The sequence below is a fragment of the Epargyreus clarus genome, unplaced genomic scaffold, assembly GCF_041222505.1.
Source record: "Epargyreus clarus isolate Ecla_fem2 unplaced genomic scaffold, WU_Ecla_fem_2.2 ptg000010l, whole genome shotgun sequence".
Lineage (NCBI taxonomy): Eukaryota > Metazoa > Arthropoda > Insecta > Lepidoptera > Hesperiidae > Epargyreus > Epargyreus clarus.
The window spans coordinates 1267755-1284980 of NW_027332218.1; the positions used below are offsets into that span (position 1 = coordinate 1267755).

General features: G+C 36.3%; 3 protein-coding genes across 3 annotated transcripts; 2 read left to right on the forward strand and 1 right to left on the reverse strand.

Moving 5' to 3' along the window:
- Window positions 1-570: 570 nt before the first annotated feature.
- LOC140745606 (solute carrier organic anion transporter family member 74D-like) lies at window positions 571-7826 on the forward strand. The gene is made up of 11 exons (XM_073077545.1): window positions 571-730; window positions 1109-1276; window positions 1741-1920; window positions 2320-2508; window positions 3341-3462; window positions 3973-4059; window positions 4434-4630; window positions 5314-5427; window positions 5985-6109; window positions 6625-6765; window positions 7360-7826. The coding sequence occupies exons 1-11, from the start codon at window positions 682-684 to the stop codon at window positions 7530-7532; spliced, it is 1545 nt and encodes a 514-aa protein (XP_072933646.1). The 5' UTR covers window positions 571-681; the 3' UTR covers window positions 7533-7826.
- Window positions 7827-8827: 1001 nt separating this feature from the next.
- CycH (cyclin H) lies at window positions 8828-9996 on the reverse strand. Its single transcript, XM_073077020.1, has one exon. It carries the CDS (start codon window positions 9871-9873, stop codon window positions 8896-8898), a length of 978 nt encoding a protein of 325 aa, XP_072933121.1. The 5' UTR covers window positions 9874-9996; the 3' UTR covers window positions 8828-8895.
- A 425-nt stretch (window positions 9997-10421) lies between these two features.
- Ras64B (ras-like protein 2) lies at window positions 10422-15583 on the forward strand. Its single transcript, XM_073077021.1, has 4 exons — window positions 10422-10623; window positions 12599-12686; window positions 13242-13453; window positions 13817-15583. The coding sequence occupies exons 1-4, from the start codon at window positions 10519-10521 to the stop codon at window positions 14015-14017; spliced, it is 606 nt and encodes a 201-aa protein (XP_072933122.1). The 5' UTR covers window positions 10422-10518; the 3' UTR covers window positions 14018-15583.
- Window positions 15584-17226: the final 1643 nt, after the last annotated feature.

The following is a 17226-nucleotide window of genomic DNA, read 5'->3' on the forward strand; positions in this document are numbered from 1 at the left end:
ACCACTGCCTGTTTACCTAAAACATCTACATAAAACATTACCAATATACTTTTTGTTACAGAATTTAAGCTACTACGAAATCCAAAACTTAATTACGTATTATATACCTATATACATAATGAAATAATATTATTCTTCATTATTTAGAACAATCAACTGCAATCCTAAGATTATAATTACGATAGTATTTAAAGAAGGAAACATGAAGATTTCAGACTACAAACATGGTAAGTCTTGGGCAAGTTTAGACTTCCATCATCATCATCATCATCTACCCGTGCCACTGCTGGGCACAGGCAGCAGCTGCGTGGACTGTGGCCTAATCCTCTTTGAATCAGAAGTATTAGGTCATAGTCCACCGCACTGGCCAAGTACGTATTGGTAGACTTCACATACCTTTCAAAAGTTTTATTTGATCTCTCAGGTATGCAGCATTCCCCACGATTTCCCTTACGTTTCAACAAGTCATAATTAATTTCTAATGAAAAAAACCAGAGGTGCCGGAGCTCTGATCCCGGAACTATAGGGACACCATGATCCCTAATATATGTTTGCACATTTTCAGCTAAAACAAAATTCAATTCATGGCTCGATAAGAGAATCTTCAGACCTCACAAGTTACGAGAAGCCCTGGTGGGATGCATCACCACCATTATTATTTGTGAGGTCGCCTGCTACAAAATGCTGCAAAACGGCGCTAGATCTGGGGATCTGCCTGAATATTTACCTGGTATGACATTACACACGTGTAGATAATATTTATATTCAGTGGCATAGTTTCATCATGCTCGGGATGAGAGATGAAACTGACGTATTCTATGGAATTAAGTTGACGAAAAATTTGCCATCCTAAAATTACATCTATGAGCGTACAATAATTTTTTATTCCAAAAATGCTAATCATAGCGCAAATAAAGTCGTAACCAACCTAACTCCCAGATTTTTGGAGAACGATAACCAGATCTGGACAAGCCGCAACATAATTAATCGTTATTAATTATTGTTAACCACAAAGCAATTAATTGTTAATCATTATTGTTATTTATTACTTGAAAACGCGTTGCAGCTAAGTCCTCTGGTTAGCTTTCCAAAATGTTTATAATTTCAGATGTGACGATCACAGTAATGGCAATGATAGAGGCTTTAGTATCTCCTTTCGTATCCTGGTTTGGGTACCAGCGGCGCCGAACCATGGTAGTATTCCTAGTACCCCTCTTGGTGCTCATCCTGATCTCATGGCTGCTATTGCCAGAGGCACGCCCTAAAGAAGAATCAGGTAAGACAATCAGAAAGAAACATATATTTTTAGTAAAAAGAAATATTTTCAGGTAAACTGAAATTCGCGACTTGTTTATTTCTTTAAAAAGTTAAGTTGTGAACAAATACAAATAGCATTTTTGTACTAACCAGTCCATCTTGAAAATGGACTGAAAATGAAGTGACACAAATAAAGAAAAAAATACAAAATATTGTATAAAATGAAATTAAAGGCAAAAGAACAACTTTCATTACTTTATACTGAACCAGTAAAAAGTAGCATCTATTTATTAAGAAGCGAGCAAGCTTACTTCATACGAGCATTGCAACATATAGTCTTTACCCTTAGGTATTTATTACCTAATTGTCTAGTGTGAATATGTTCTCATTTTGTCATTGGAAAAAATCGAAGCCTGAATAATGGAATTACTTATACTCTTTTAGATGTCTTTTTCAACATCTTCTCACCGTGTGTTCTTCCAGAATTTTGCGACGGTCGCGACAATTCAGTCCACTTCGGCATACTGGAGGAGTCGTCAGCAATAAGACTTGGAGTTGTCATATTCAGCTGCTTGCTGTTCATGCTCGCCAGGATCGCCATCTGGTGCCATGGGTTCGCGTACATCGAGGAGCATGGCCCTGATAGAGTCAGTTTGCATTTCGGTAAATATCCTCAATATTTTGATATGGATTATTTTGATTTTGGGAATAAAACTCCAACAATCAAAATAAGCACCGCCAATGTATCTCAATTAAATGAAAATATTGCAACTTATCATATGATAAAATATACTTTGTCTTACCGAAGCCTTCTTACGAAAAACTTTCAAAAAATCCATTAGACTCCATAGGAATTCCAGTACCAAATTGTATGCTATCTCCGATGAATTAGGCTTATGTCAGCCTAGCTAGGTTATCATGCACGAGAAGGGGCCATCTCAGCTTCAGAAGTTTGTATATATGCAAGATGTTGAGAAAACTTCGATAGCGTGATTCAGAAAGCGCCGTTTCTTGACAACTTGGGAGAAGTCATCAAATCGTTAATGTTGTGGACATTTCCAGGTGTAATTGTGATGGTACGAGTGATAGTGCTGGCAATAGGGTACCACATGGTCCAGCTGAAGGTCAGGCATGGCCAGATAATCGGGTTCATTGTCGGCTTCGTGATCCAGTTCCTGCAAATAATGTACTTCATGCCTACCAGCACCTTGAAACACCAGGATAGGCAGAAAGTACCTACTGAGGACAGACGTAAGTTAAGTACCTAATAGAAGTAAACGATGCATTTTAGCTTCTTGTTGGTGGTAGAAATCTTTAAAACTCGATTCGGAAGGTACCCCATTTCTATTTTAATCTTACAATAACAGTGTTAAGTGTAAATAATATTTTGTTTACATGGTACCAACAGAAAGACACATTTATAAGATGCACTAGTTTTTGCCCGCGGCTTCGCCCGCGTTTAAAAGAAAATAATATGACATACTAACATACATAAAACTGAAAATTCGTACCTTAATTGGAATGGCGGTGGCGTCATCTGGCGAAAATTGGTCGTACCAACTCTGAAACCTTCGTGGGCTCATGGACAACAACTTTGCTAAAGATCATCACTTGATCAAATGCATAGTTTACGCTTAAATTCTTACTAATATCGATTAAAATAATCGATTATAATAATCGATTTTTTGGTCCAAAAGATCGATTCTCCGATTAATCGATCTAAGATCGCCATCCCTACTTCCCGTGGGATTTCCGGGATAAAAACTACCCTATGTCCTTTCTCGGGTTTTAGACTATCTTTGTACAAAATTTCATTAAAATAGGTTCAGGGGTTTAAGCGTGAAGAAGAGGCAACCAGACAGACAGACAGACAGAGTTACTTTCGGATTTATAATATTAGTAAGGATTTCAACTCGGCGGGTAGCAAATAGCAATGCATCTATAGTTAATCTCATGCACAATCTTGTCTATAAGCTTGCAGTCCACCTGTTTAGCATCAATTCCATATAAGTACTCAAGTGTTTCATTCAACAGTCAGATTTAATTGTATAATCAATAATAATATAATATTGAAATTTTATAGATTTTAGCGTAAGCATCCGTAGAGTACTTTCAAATCGCCTGGCACTGTCCCAAATTCTATCCCTGGGGTTCCTGACTGCAGGTCTGTGGGGATATGGCTACCATTACTCTGATATCGTGAAGGTGAGTATCCTTAAACGCAGAAGTAATAAATACATTTATTTATTTACTTGAAGCAATATTCATACTACTTGTTTAGAAGTATAAAGTATCTATATGGAGTTTCTTGCGCCGCTTCTTCTCCATAGCGAGATACCTTCCGAAGCGGTGATAGTTTGTTGACTTTCAAAAAGTACATCTTACTACATGAATCAATTTTGAATAAATGAGATTTGAATTTGAACTAAATTTCGAACTTTCGAACGAAATTAATTATCATTCGCTAAGTAAATCGGTAAAGGATAACACTGTGAAGAAATCTACATGTCTGAGTGTTGCCTAAATACAAAAGTTCTCAAAGGTGTTGAAGTCAACCAATCCACATTTCCCCACGCATTATATCCAAACGCTTCCATACTTAGCAGAGGGTAAAATAAGTTGCTTTTGCCTGCTTTAGTAAGAAGGTAACGCTGAAGGCTCGTCATGGCTGATAAATGTGGATAAAATAAGTGATGAATAATAAAATTGTTTCAGGTGAAATTCCTCACATATCAGAATAGTACAGCAATGTTATTCTTTACAGAAATATTCCAATATTTGGGAATTTTAATGTCAGTTTTGGTAAGTGATTAAGTTTAAGTTATATCTACTTAATGAGGAATGAAGAAGCAAACAAGCATGCAGTCCACCTATAGTAAGTGGCTACTGCTACCCATGGGCATTTGTGATGAACGCCAGATAAGATTAGATTCCTACCTGAGGTCGACGATACGGTTGCTGTCTGAGGGCTAAATTGGAACGTCTCAGAACGACTCCCTTACCATACCCTATTAACAGCAGCACTTAACATTGCTGTTATTAAGTAGAAGTATGAGTAACGGTAGTGTCACTAGAGTCGAACCACAAAAGGTTCTACCAACCTTCATTACTTTGTTTATTAGTACAAAACACTATCAGTATGTAGTTCTTCAATAGATAATATTATATAATTCCAGTACATAGGCCTGAGGTGGTCCTCGCCGATCCAGCAGCAGTTCTGCAAGCTAAGAGCACTAAAGCAGTCGCTGATGATGAGTATATTTGCTGGTGTCATAGTCCTGGTGATGGCCCTGGCTGTGAGCTGCGAGCATGGCAGGGTGGCAGGGTTGACTGGCGTCCAATATATTAATCCTGGATGCAGCGCGGTGTGTGGGTGAGGCAAATATATAATATCAGCAGGACACACAAGTATCACCATCCTCATTTTTTTAATAAAATAAAAGTAGTATTTTTTTATAATATAGGAGTAAGTTGCTGATGCTACTGACGCCCATTGACATCTGTAATCAACAGTCAACCCCAGCTAAGATTAGATTTTTACCTGAGGTCGACCAACGATGTGCCGCTACCCCTGAGGATTAAGCTGGAATACCTCGGAAAAGTACGTCTCCCTTACCACACCCATCAAGCGAGAACACAGCAGTGCTTAAAGTTGCTGTTATTAGGCAGAAATAGGTGTGGCGGTGGAGTCGCCGGAACCGAACCACAGAGGGTTCTACCACCTTTAACCTTTTTTCATAACTGTCAATTACTTTACAATACCTACTGTATTTACTAATTGATTTAATCATTTATGCATTTATACTTTCGTTCATTTGTTCGCTGTGTTCTTGAGAAATAGAAACAAAGAAGGAGGCAGAAGGGATATACCTTCTTCCTTTCTTATTTCTATCTTTGCGGATAGCATATACTTCTGTGGTTGATCTCAGTTAGAACTCCAAACTACATGAGTTTGATTACAAATATGCAAGGTAGTAGTATGCATTTACAATCTTGAGGTACACTATATGCTCGCTTGCTACTTAATTTAATAATAATAAATACGTTTTATTTTAGTTGCACTGCTCGTTGGAGGGAGTTCTCCCCTGTTTGTGTGGTGGATGATATGACCACGTACTTATCTCCATGCCAGGCCGGCTGTGGAGGGGCTGAAGACGAGGGAGGGTTGAGGTAAGCTGAAGCTTAAGAGTGGATAGATAAACTGCTCTATACTAGTGTCCTGGTAAAAGATTATGCATGGGTAATGTTTAGGTGTACTACATAGTATTTTTTTCTGCGGTTTGATTAGACCTTTTCATGTTACTACTTCTGCCATAACTGCGTGAGGTCGAGAGTGCATTGTTATTATACTACTACAATGCCGATTGGTAGAAGAAGGTATGCATCAGTGATTAATGTATGAAAGATGTTTTAATTTACCAATCGGCCTTTGTTAAGATTGCTATCAAGTGGTAAGACTGACCTTATATACCACACGAAGCAAAAAAGTCGACCTGAGCGTTATGTGCTGTAGCTTAACTGAGGATATGTGCATTTCATTTACCACTTTGACAAAAGAAAATAAATGCTGGGCAAGGTGATCATGTCCGGGGAGCTGCCGTGCTTCGACAATCTCAGTTCAGTACTTGCAAGATGCAAGATGTTGAGGAAACTTCGATAGCGTGATTCAGAGACAAGTTGCACCATATCTAATTTTATTTTCAATTTAATTTTCCTCGTGTCCCCAGGGTGTACAAGAACTGTACATGTGCTATCAGCGGGCGCGCGGTGTCTGGCGCGTGCGGCGCGGCGGGCTGCGGCGCTGCGCGCGCGCTGCACCGCATGCTGTACGTGCTGCTGCTCACATTCGGCGGTAAGCGCTTGTTACTTAACGGTCATGGCCTTGCTTACCAAGGGTCTCTAGAAAAGGAAATCTCCCGGCTCTTGCTGATCATATCTGAGGGTCTATACCAGAAGGATCTCCTTCCTTCCTTTAGGTTAGATGATAATATCTACAGAGATGCCATACTCCGCTACTCTGACTTTATAGTTGTACTACTGTTGTTTCAAAGTTATATATTTTGAAATTAAAGGTCTTTTGATTCACGCTTGAAGGTCCTTGGCATACAGAAATCGCTTTCCTTCCGCCATATTAAATGATCTTGTCTATAGTTGCCGTACTTCGGGAGTCTCGGTTTAAAGCTTTTATTTAAGCAAAATGTTTTAAAATATCAATAGCGTGATTCAAGTTACATGTGGTGCCATCTATTGACAAGTTGTTGAAAGATGCTCAAACGAATATAGACATGAAATGTAGTAAAATGTTAAAACATGCGTTATAATATTTTAGCTATCTTATTTTTTTATAATACCTTAAAATGTTCGTAGTGCTAGCGATCCAAGCGCACGGTGTACTGCTGCTGAAGACGGTGGACCCTCGGGACAAGTCGGTGGTGCTGGGCCTCGCCGGGTCCTCCGTCGCCCTGTTCGCCTTCGTGGGAGGCCACATCGCCTTCAATGGGATTAATGGTACGTAGTTATCAAAATAAATCGTCGTGTTGAGAAAAGATTGGATGGCCGTCTGATTTTTGGGCCCGCAAACTACCCGAATAATTTTTATAATTAACTATAATAAATACAATTGAATACATAGAAAAAAATAGGGTCAAGACTAGATTATAAAAAAAATGTCGTGAAGACTGGATAGAGAGCATTTAAAATATCTCTGCAGTTTGTGCGCGAAAAAGATCTTCCTATATTAAACTTACGCGCATTCTAGTCCGTGTAAAACTGCTAGTCCACTCTGAATATAGAAATGAATCGCGTCGCCATAGCAAATTGTATGACTACACCTGCTCGCAACAACTTCAGAGTGGACGAGCATTTTGGCGTGGACTATACCTACTTCCTATGTAAAGCGATGAATATTTTTTTAATTGTTTGCTGTTTGCTCTTATTTATTTCGGGTTCCATTTCGGCCAAGCGAAAATCTAAATAATCATTGATTCCTATTGGTATTAAATATTTCCATGCAACTATGAGCTATAAGTATATCATTTTTATTAGTTTTAAACGTAACGGTATTATATCAACTTTGAATAAGGACTTTAATCTTTATTCCAGAGGGAACATGTGTCTGGAGCGAGTCAGGCCGTTGCCACCTGAACAGCCGCCACCTCCCGCTCTTGGTGAGCGAGATCAGCGCCACCATGATCTTCACATCCACTGTCCTATGCCTCATCAACTTCATCTACACGAAGACGAAGAGAAGCAAGATAGAAGTTACGAGGCTATGAAATAAGAATAGGAAATTGTATCACTATAAAAACAAAAATCCGACTGCAAAAAATGTAGCTTATGTCACTCCCACAACTTAAATTAATTCAACGACACCTCATATGTGAAATTACGTAAAGCCATTTGGGTTGCAGGACAGCCCAAAGAATGAGACATACATATGCTCGAAAACTGATTATTGTTGATCGAACGTCGAAAAACTTTACCCTTCGCAGTCGGGTAAAAACACAGTTATAAGAGGAAGTTACAAGAAATGATTGATGAGAAGATTTAAGGGTAGTAGACCTTTATGATCCCTAATTCCCTACATTAAGTTGATTACAGAGGTCCATGGGTAGTACAGCTGACCATCAGAGGACTTTGGAGTTTCTTACTTGTCTTATAAAAAAACATGTTAACTAATATAGGTTCCAATGCAAATATTATAAATATATTTATTTAAGACATAAGAGTAGGATCTCACTAACTTGTGATATAATATTATTCAGTTGCCAAGTATTAAATATTTATGTTAATTATGAAAAATAAAAATTTGAAAATCACTACATGTCTTATTTATTAATCCTAAAAATATACCTACAGATAGAAAACATTTCTTTAAGCCTATTTTGATATCACAACAAATGAAAAAGAATGTAGCAACATACAACACTAGGGATATTTTGTTCAGTCAGATGTTTCTGTGGCCAGCATCCCACTCATCATCAGATCGCCTCAGTAATATCAATATTATTGCATCATCATCAAAATTACATAGTTATTTCAAATGTTATCACAATCAATTGATGTACAAATAAGGTAAAAAACTGCACTAAAATCATACTATCATAAATGTAGGCCTATTTTTATGTTATGTTATTGTTAATTACTTTTAATGTTTACTATATATTACATAGGTATTAGGCACATATTATTATAGGTAAAAAATTAATATAATTATGTATATATTTACTACTAAAATTTACTTATTATGTGGATTACAAAACAAATATAGGGAAATAACATTATTTTCAACACAAAAATCACGCTATAACGGTTATTGAAACTTAAAAGCAATAATTGTTGCAATCTATTAACTTTGTGATGAACTTTCTCTAAGGCGCTCGAACAATCTCATCTCAAAAATCTGTAAAAATGAGGATGATAAGGACAATGGTACAAAATTATTAAAATAGTGTATTGTCATTGGTTTTAGATAATTCTTCAAAATTTTGAATTAAACTGAACGTTCAAAGTGGATAGAAAACATACAACCCAAGCTAATAAAAGTGTGTTAAAAATAAAAATACATATGACACCTCATATAATAATCTTTATTAATTACATCATTTTTAAAATACTAGTCGCTTATTATTGTCATAACTATGATGCTGAAGGAGACAGGACCTGGTTGACTCCACTCGTATCCAGAGACATCCGACTTGGTCCTGTATGGGGAATGTCATCTTCATCCAACAGCTCTCTCATACGTCGCTTATAAATCTCGCTATCCGGATTATTCTCCTGGTTCCTGCATCTATCCAGTTTCTTCTCGATCGTCCGGACCCTCTCCCTGGCTGGACTTTCGACCATTTTCACCAAGGACCGGATTTTACGGACTGCTTCAATTAGAACCGCTAATTTATCAGGACCAGCATCTCGGAACAGCATATCGGTAACATAGCTATCAAGATTCTCCTGCTCCTTACTAGCAGCGTGGAGTACTGCTGCTAACGCAATCTGTGATGGAGCATACAACAAGCAAGCATCTGTCAAAAAAACTTTTTCTAGAAATTCGTCAATGCCAGTTCTCAAGCGTTCAGGATTGGCTAGGGAACATCTCGTTTTTATGTCGATCAGAAACCCTTCGACGGGTCGGAATGGATTGTGGATTGTTAGATGATAGTTTAGCTGTTGCATGAGCAGCAATTCGTTGTTTAGAATGATGTCTGATGCCTTGTCCCGGTCACCTTTTATATTCGCCACGAATTGCCCAATAGACACGTTAAACTCCTCAACTTTGCACGCTAAGTACACGCAAGTGGCCAAAATCTCCTTCGGGTGGTAGTCCATTGTCGAGTTATAGAGGTAAAAACGTTTGAAATAATGAAATGCAGTACCAACTACGCCTTTCGGCATTGGAGGCAGGAATCGTCGACAAAACTCCTTCAAATGCAGCTCATACTGTTTTAATAGCAGTCTTTCTTCGTCCGGCGATAAAAAGAAATTGTATCGTTGATATTCGTCAATGGTTTGTCCATGTTTCGCGATGTACTCCAAGTTATGCTTCTCTCTCAGACGAGCCAGCTCGCCCTCGTCGCTGAATGTCCAGAATTTCTTTTGGGAGCTTGTCGAAAACATTTCTGTTAATTTCACTTAATCGTGATGATAATTTAAAGTTTATCGTTTTACGTTAAAAATAAACAACACACATTTTGTTTAAAATTTCACCTGAAACTGACGTCTCTGACAGTGACAGATGAAGCGAATCCACAGACTATATATCACTTTTAAACTGAAAATCTAGTTAATTTGACAGTAACATTATGAAAATACTTTTTGTGTGAATGAAAAGTGTAAATATTAATAAAATTGGAAAGCATTGTAAAACGCCACTTCTAAAATGTATTTTATGTATAAATAATACTTATTTATTGACACATTTTTCAATAAAACTATTTATCTCGCACAGCTGAGTCAACGTTCCTATTTACGTGTATAGAATATACAAAAACAATTCATTATTATTAATTTAATGCGGCACGTCAATGTAGTACTTTATACTTTGAAAACCTTTTATATTAAATATAGTAAATAAAAAATGTGGTCTATTATTCTATTATTTTGAAGAAAATCTTCAATTACATTATCTTTCATCTAATTAGCAACTGCGTCAAACGAAACGCGTCCATTGAATCATCCGTGACCGTCATAGAAATATTGTAAAATAGTTGTTGATTGTGCGATTTTATTAACGAAATTAAGTGATTATTTATTATTTTCACAATGTCGCGGCCCGGAGACAGACCGAATCAAGCACAAACTTACAAACTAGTCGTTGTCGGAGGCGGTGGAGTCGGTAAAAGCGCCATAACGATTCAATTTATACAAGTGAGTATCTCCCTATTTGGATTGTGCTACGGGGCAGATGTGTTAGTGTTATACACCAATCTACGTTACTATACCCCGAAACTTGTAAGTAGTTGCGCTCGAACGTATTTGCTGGAAGTCAAGATATTATCATATTTATTAATAGGATTCCTAGAATTTGTCAGTCAAGGCTGTCTTGGCGCCGCCCACTTGTCAGTCGGAATTCCTAGTACCTAGTGGTCATACTAATGTCTCTTCCTGTTCCGTTATAACTAAGATGGTAGAAAAATAGGTACCCACAGACCATAATTTAAAGAAGTATCTTTTTGTCATAGTAACTTTTAAGGACATTAGTCTTGATGTTAATTGGTATGACAAATACAGTCATAGGCTAATAAAATGTTCATCATTGGTGATTCCCATATGTATACGGTCATACTGATATTGTTATAACCACCTGCATATTTTCCTTAATACATCATATAATGAATGAATAACTTTCCAATTTTAAGTACAGGACTTTCCTTAGAATTAAAAAGTTGTAATAATACAGAGTTAACTAAATTTGAAGCCGCAGCAGTCATAGCCTTAAGTTCATCATGCAGGGTGTGTTTTTGGATTTCAGAGTACTGATTAGCTTAGGGCACGACTGCCACCAATAACTTAATACTAGATTAGTTATGCTCTATACTACTAATTTCACACACATCCATTTCAAGACAACTCACTGCATTTTAATTTATATTATGACTAGACATTGGATTATATGCACTATCAAAATGCTGAAATATGCACTAAAAAAGGGCGAAGTATGCACTAAAAGGGAAAAATATGGCCAAAATATGCACTATCAAATTGCTATTTATTATTAAGTTTTATGTTTATTTACGGAAATTGATATAAGTCAATGATAACAGAGTCTTTAGTTATTGGCATTACGGTCAAGTTTTATAGACAAATCTAGAATTATTTTTCATTTTTGTCAAATCATAATAAAATGACAGCTTTAGTATATTTTTTTGTAATATCCACTAGAGTAAAAAAATATATTTTTGAAGACATTTCTTGATAAAGTGACTGAAAACAATGGACAAAATAAAAAAGTTGAAAAAATATACCTTTAATAAAATTTTACATTTTTTTAACTCTTCCGAATATCTGAAAATCAAGGTCATCACCCAACTGTAAAGTTACAGTTATAAACCATAAAAATGCATTGCATGCATTTGCATATGCAAATATGCAATGTCTAATTATTACTATTCACCCTATACCACCCAATGATTATGTCTCGACTTGCACTTACTGTTCCTAACTGAGTAGGCTTAATATATCCATTATAATTACTCAAGGGATTACTCACATATAGTGTGACAAAATATAGAAATGACATTGGTTATATTCTTAAAAACATTTACTGAATAGTGTGTAACTTGAATATCCCTAATGTATCTTTATTTTCATGAAAACATGGGTAACAATCAAACCATGGGTTATGATTCCATTATAAATAGCCCATCATACACATTTCTGTCGAAACATGAACCACCTATGGTATTTGAGCTACCTTTTTTTAAAAAAAATATGTCATTATTACTCAAATTTCTCGCTCATTGGGATATGTTGGTGAAAAAATTAAAAAAGATGACCTTTCTCACAACTCATATTGCCTGATTGTGATTTTTTAACCATATTGCAAGTAATAAAAAAAACGCTTTCTACACTCACAGCCCCACACTAGGTTTCCTTGTGTCGTGTGCCTTGGACACACACAGAGACAAATACACAAACACCTGGGTGTTTATGTATTTGTCTGCACGGATGATGTGCAGAAACAGAAAACTAAATTCATTATTTAGATATCTGTCTGGCCGGGGATCGAACCCTTTGCCAGTATGGTGACTGCTCTGCCACGCTGGTCGTCAATTATGATATTTTAAACTCTAATTTCTTGTATAGATGATTGTATTCAATTTGTATGTACAATTGCTTTCAGAGTTACTTCGTAACTGACTATGACCCCACAATTGAAGACAGTTATACGAAGCAGTGTGTGATTGACGATGTTCCGGCTAAGTTAGACAGTAAGTTACATTTGACAAGTGTGTAATAAATGCAATAAAACAGTGCTTTTTTTTATTAAAACTGTGTACACTAACGAATTAGGCTATAAACCTGTAAGGTTAGATGTAAGAGTTATAAAAATAAATAAATTGAAGTCATTTATAGACATATAAATTGGAATATGTTGTATGTTTCTTATGATGAATCTACTACTATGAATCTTTGAAATAGACAAACAATATAGTGACACAAACATCCACTATAACAGGGTTGATCGACTTTATTCTACTGGAAATCGATAATTGCTTTTATAGGAATTTCAATCAAGGGAATAAATGACAAAGATTTTTATTGTTGAAGAAAAACAGATCATCCGTTTTTTTAACATTGGCATAATCGCGATATGACCAGTCTTATCGCGATCGAATGTATAATCCTTCATATGTGGCTATGCAGACCATATGCCGCACTCCTAGTGGCTAAAACTCAAGTGTTTCTCTGGATGCTCTTTCAGTTTAATAACAGAATTCTATCTATCCATTTAATTCTTAATTCTAAAATGGTTATCACTACAGTTCTAGACACGGCCGGCCAGGAGGAGTTCAGCGCGATGCGTGAACAGTACATGCGGTCGGGCGAAGGATTCCTGCTCGTGTTCTCGGTAGCAGACCGAGCCAGCTTCGACGAGCTGTACAAGTTCCACAAGCAGATCCTAAGGGTGAAGGACCGGGACGAGTTCCCCATGCTCATGGTTGGGAATAAAGCGGATTTGGAGCATCAGAGAGTGGTAAACTTTTTTTTTTTAATTATAGTATTTAAGGACGTTGAGATTGATATTGTAACATGTGCATGGTAACATGAGAATGGTAAGATAATGAACATTGATGCTTTTTTTAAATATTGAAGTTGCAAACAATCATGCAGTCCACCTGATGGTTAATTGTTACTGCATCCCAAGGACATCTGTAATTGCAGACTGTAATCAACACTAGATAGGATTAGATTCCTACCTGAGGTTTACCTCATGCGGTAATTAGGTAGAAATAGGTGCGTTGGTATTGTCGTCGGAGTCGAACCACAGGATTCTACCACCTTAAAATGAGTTTTCTAGTCTCTCATCATTACCTATTCGCTATCTTCTATCTTCCAGATATCCCTAGAAGCGGCCCAAGCCCTCTCAAGACAACTCAAGGTCCCGTACATCGAGTGTAGCGCCAAGGCGCGCATGAACGTTGACCAGGCGTTCCACGAGCTGGTGAGGCTCGTCCGAAGGTTCCAGGAGGCTGAGCGGATCAACGTGAAGATGGACAGCAGAAGCGGCAAGAGTAAGAAGAAATGCACCATCCTGTAAACAAAGACTGTGAAGCTTTAAGTCTATTTACCAATGTCTAATGAGGTTTTCTTAAGGTAGTTTGGATCTTAGAGCAGAGGTATCGCGCCAACAGAATTATTTTCAGGGTGTATCACTTTATTTAATTTACATTACAAAATAATTACAAAACAAAAAAGAAAAAAAGGTATACTTAATATAACAATTTAAAAAATTACCCTCCTCCCGCTGGTTCGCATGACAGAGTGTCTCAAACTTCTCTCGTATATCGCGCACTAACGACCGACGCTTTACGACGATATAATCAATTGTCCGCTAAAAAAAAATCTATAAAATACTGTCGTTGAAATAGGTCGAAAAAATAGGTCCTATTTCTGCAGGGATTCTCGTAAGTCGCCGACCTCCACATATTTGTGTTTTGAGTGAAACAAAAATAAACTTCACAACAAATAAAATTTCACTGCCCTGCTAAGGCTGGCGACCACGAGGCAGTGTTACTGCACTTTGGGAAACATAGAACTAGGGTTACCATCAAATACATTACGGTACAGGGATAATGAACCTTCAAATTACGTTTTATACGCCACAATCATAGATTAGTAAAGATTACTCACTCCTAACAAGAAAATGTACCCAGTTTTGTGAATTGAAATAGTTGCGTAAAAAAGTTTTGCCACGTCTCGTGCTAAAATGTCCCTAAAATATTTGAAATAATTATTTACTTATTATGTAAATTACGCAGTATTAGTTATTTATTCGTAAACTTTCTCTAAAAATGTTTTTATTTGTCAAGAATTCAAAAAGAGAACTTACTAATAAGCCATTTGTGGCTTCATTCAATTTCAAGGCGGCGAAGTATCTTTACTAATCTATGGCCACAATGTTCAAATTTTGTACACGAAAAAACCACGCTTAAGAAAACCTCTACACAAGTAGTACTCGTTTTAACGATTAGAATATATTTAAACACTAAATATATGTTTAAACAGTTTGCATGTTTAATCCATGTTCTGTTTAAACGTGCATTGTGTTTAAACAGGTTACATGTTTAATCCATGTTCTGTTTAAATGTGCATTGTGATTAAACAGTTTACATGTTGAATCCATGTTCTGTTCAAACATGACGTATGTTTAAACATTTTACATATTTAATCCGTGTCCTGTTTAAACATGAATTATATTTAAACAGTTAACATTATTTATCCATGTCCTGTTTAAACATGTATTATGTTTATTCAAGTTACATGTTCAATCCATGTTCTGTGTAAACATGTTTTTTATTTAAACAGTTAACATGTTTAAATACATGTTCTGTTTAAACATGTATTACGTTTAAACAGTTTTGATAGGTGCTTTGTATCAGTAGCATGTTTTGTGAATTATATTTACGTTCACACAATTTTTTACAGGTTGTATTTTTGACTGTATTCGATTAATATTTTTGTACTTCGTTTTTATAATGATAATTTTTGAACAGTTTTATATTAATGTAATAACTTTCGGGTATTGTAACATTCACCGGATTGTTTTTGAGCTGTTTTAAAATGTAGATAATGGTTGTAAAAGAAAGTAATGGTTCCAAAATGAAAATAAAATGGTTCCAAAATTAAATGTAATAATAACTGCATGTTTATAGGTCGATCTGTAGAGCGAATTTTTAATCTTAGCGAAATACACACAAAAAAATACACACACACACAAGCACACGAACATACGCATAAAAACGCACAATTACAAACACACACACACAAGCACACGAACATACGCATAAAAACGCACAATTACAAGCACACACACACACAAGCACACGAACATACGCATAAAAACGCACAATTACAAACACACACACACAAGCACACGAACATACGCATAAAAACGCACAATTACAAACACACACACACAAGCACACGAACATACGCATAAAAACGCACAATTACAAGCACACACACACATAAGCACACGAACATACGCATAAAAACGCACAATTACAAACACACACACACAAGCACACGAACATACGCATAAAAACGCACAATTACAAGCACACACACACACAAGCACACGAACATACGCATAAAAACGCACAATTACAAACACACACACACAAGCACACGAACATACGCATAAAAACGCACAATTACAAGCACACACACACACAAGCACACGAACATACGCATAAAAACGCACAATTACAAGCACACACACACATAAGCACACGAACATACGCATAAAAACGCACAATTACAAGCACACACACACAAAAGCACACGAACATACGCATAAAAACGCACAATTACAAGCACACACACAAGCATTAATACATAGGTACACTCAAAAATACAGACATCAAATACAAGCACACACACACACATTCGCTCAAATACACGCACAAACACACAGGCGCGCACACACTAAACCGTATACTATCGTACGACACTCAAATACGACATTTGCATCCTCAAATCTTCCAGCTTGTATAGATATTATGTTAACCACTTTTCCCTCATACATTTTAGGACAGCTAAAAATCACTCACATACTTTTTATTCATATACATTTTTTCTAACTTACCTTATTTATTACACATTTAAGCTATGTTTTTTAATGTTACATAGATTAATTTCAATTTCTTTGTGCCATTTTTGGAAAATCAAAAAAAAATCGATTGAAATTATTTATTCATTACTATTTTAACTTATTCGCTTTTAGGGTAAAATATTATTTCGTTGCCTGTAATGTTTATTTAACGATAATTTTCATTTCTCTCAACTTCTCTATTGCATATCCAAGTGATGTATATAAAATATTTACCTTTATCTTAACTAATGGTCTTATATACAATGTTTATATACATTAGTAGATAACTATGTACGTGTATATGTTGTACGTAGTGGACGAGTCGTGGATTCCGGCATATTATGAATCGCCTGGAGATTAGAGCTCTCACACACTAGCTACTAAAATAGCGAGGCTACTAAAGCCGTTATACTTAATATCTGTACTATCAAATAGCAGTTTTATGAAATGCGGGACTCTGATATACCGATAATGCAGTGATAGTCTAGTGATTAAGAAACTCAGCCTCTTGATCGAGGGGTCCGAGGTTCAAATCCTAAGCACGAGTATTACAAATTAATAATCACTTGCTTAAACTGTAAAGCAAAACATCGGGAGGAAACCTACATACCTGTGAAATATGAAAAAAATGTTTTCCATGGTATGTGAAGTCT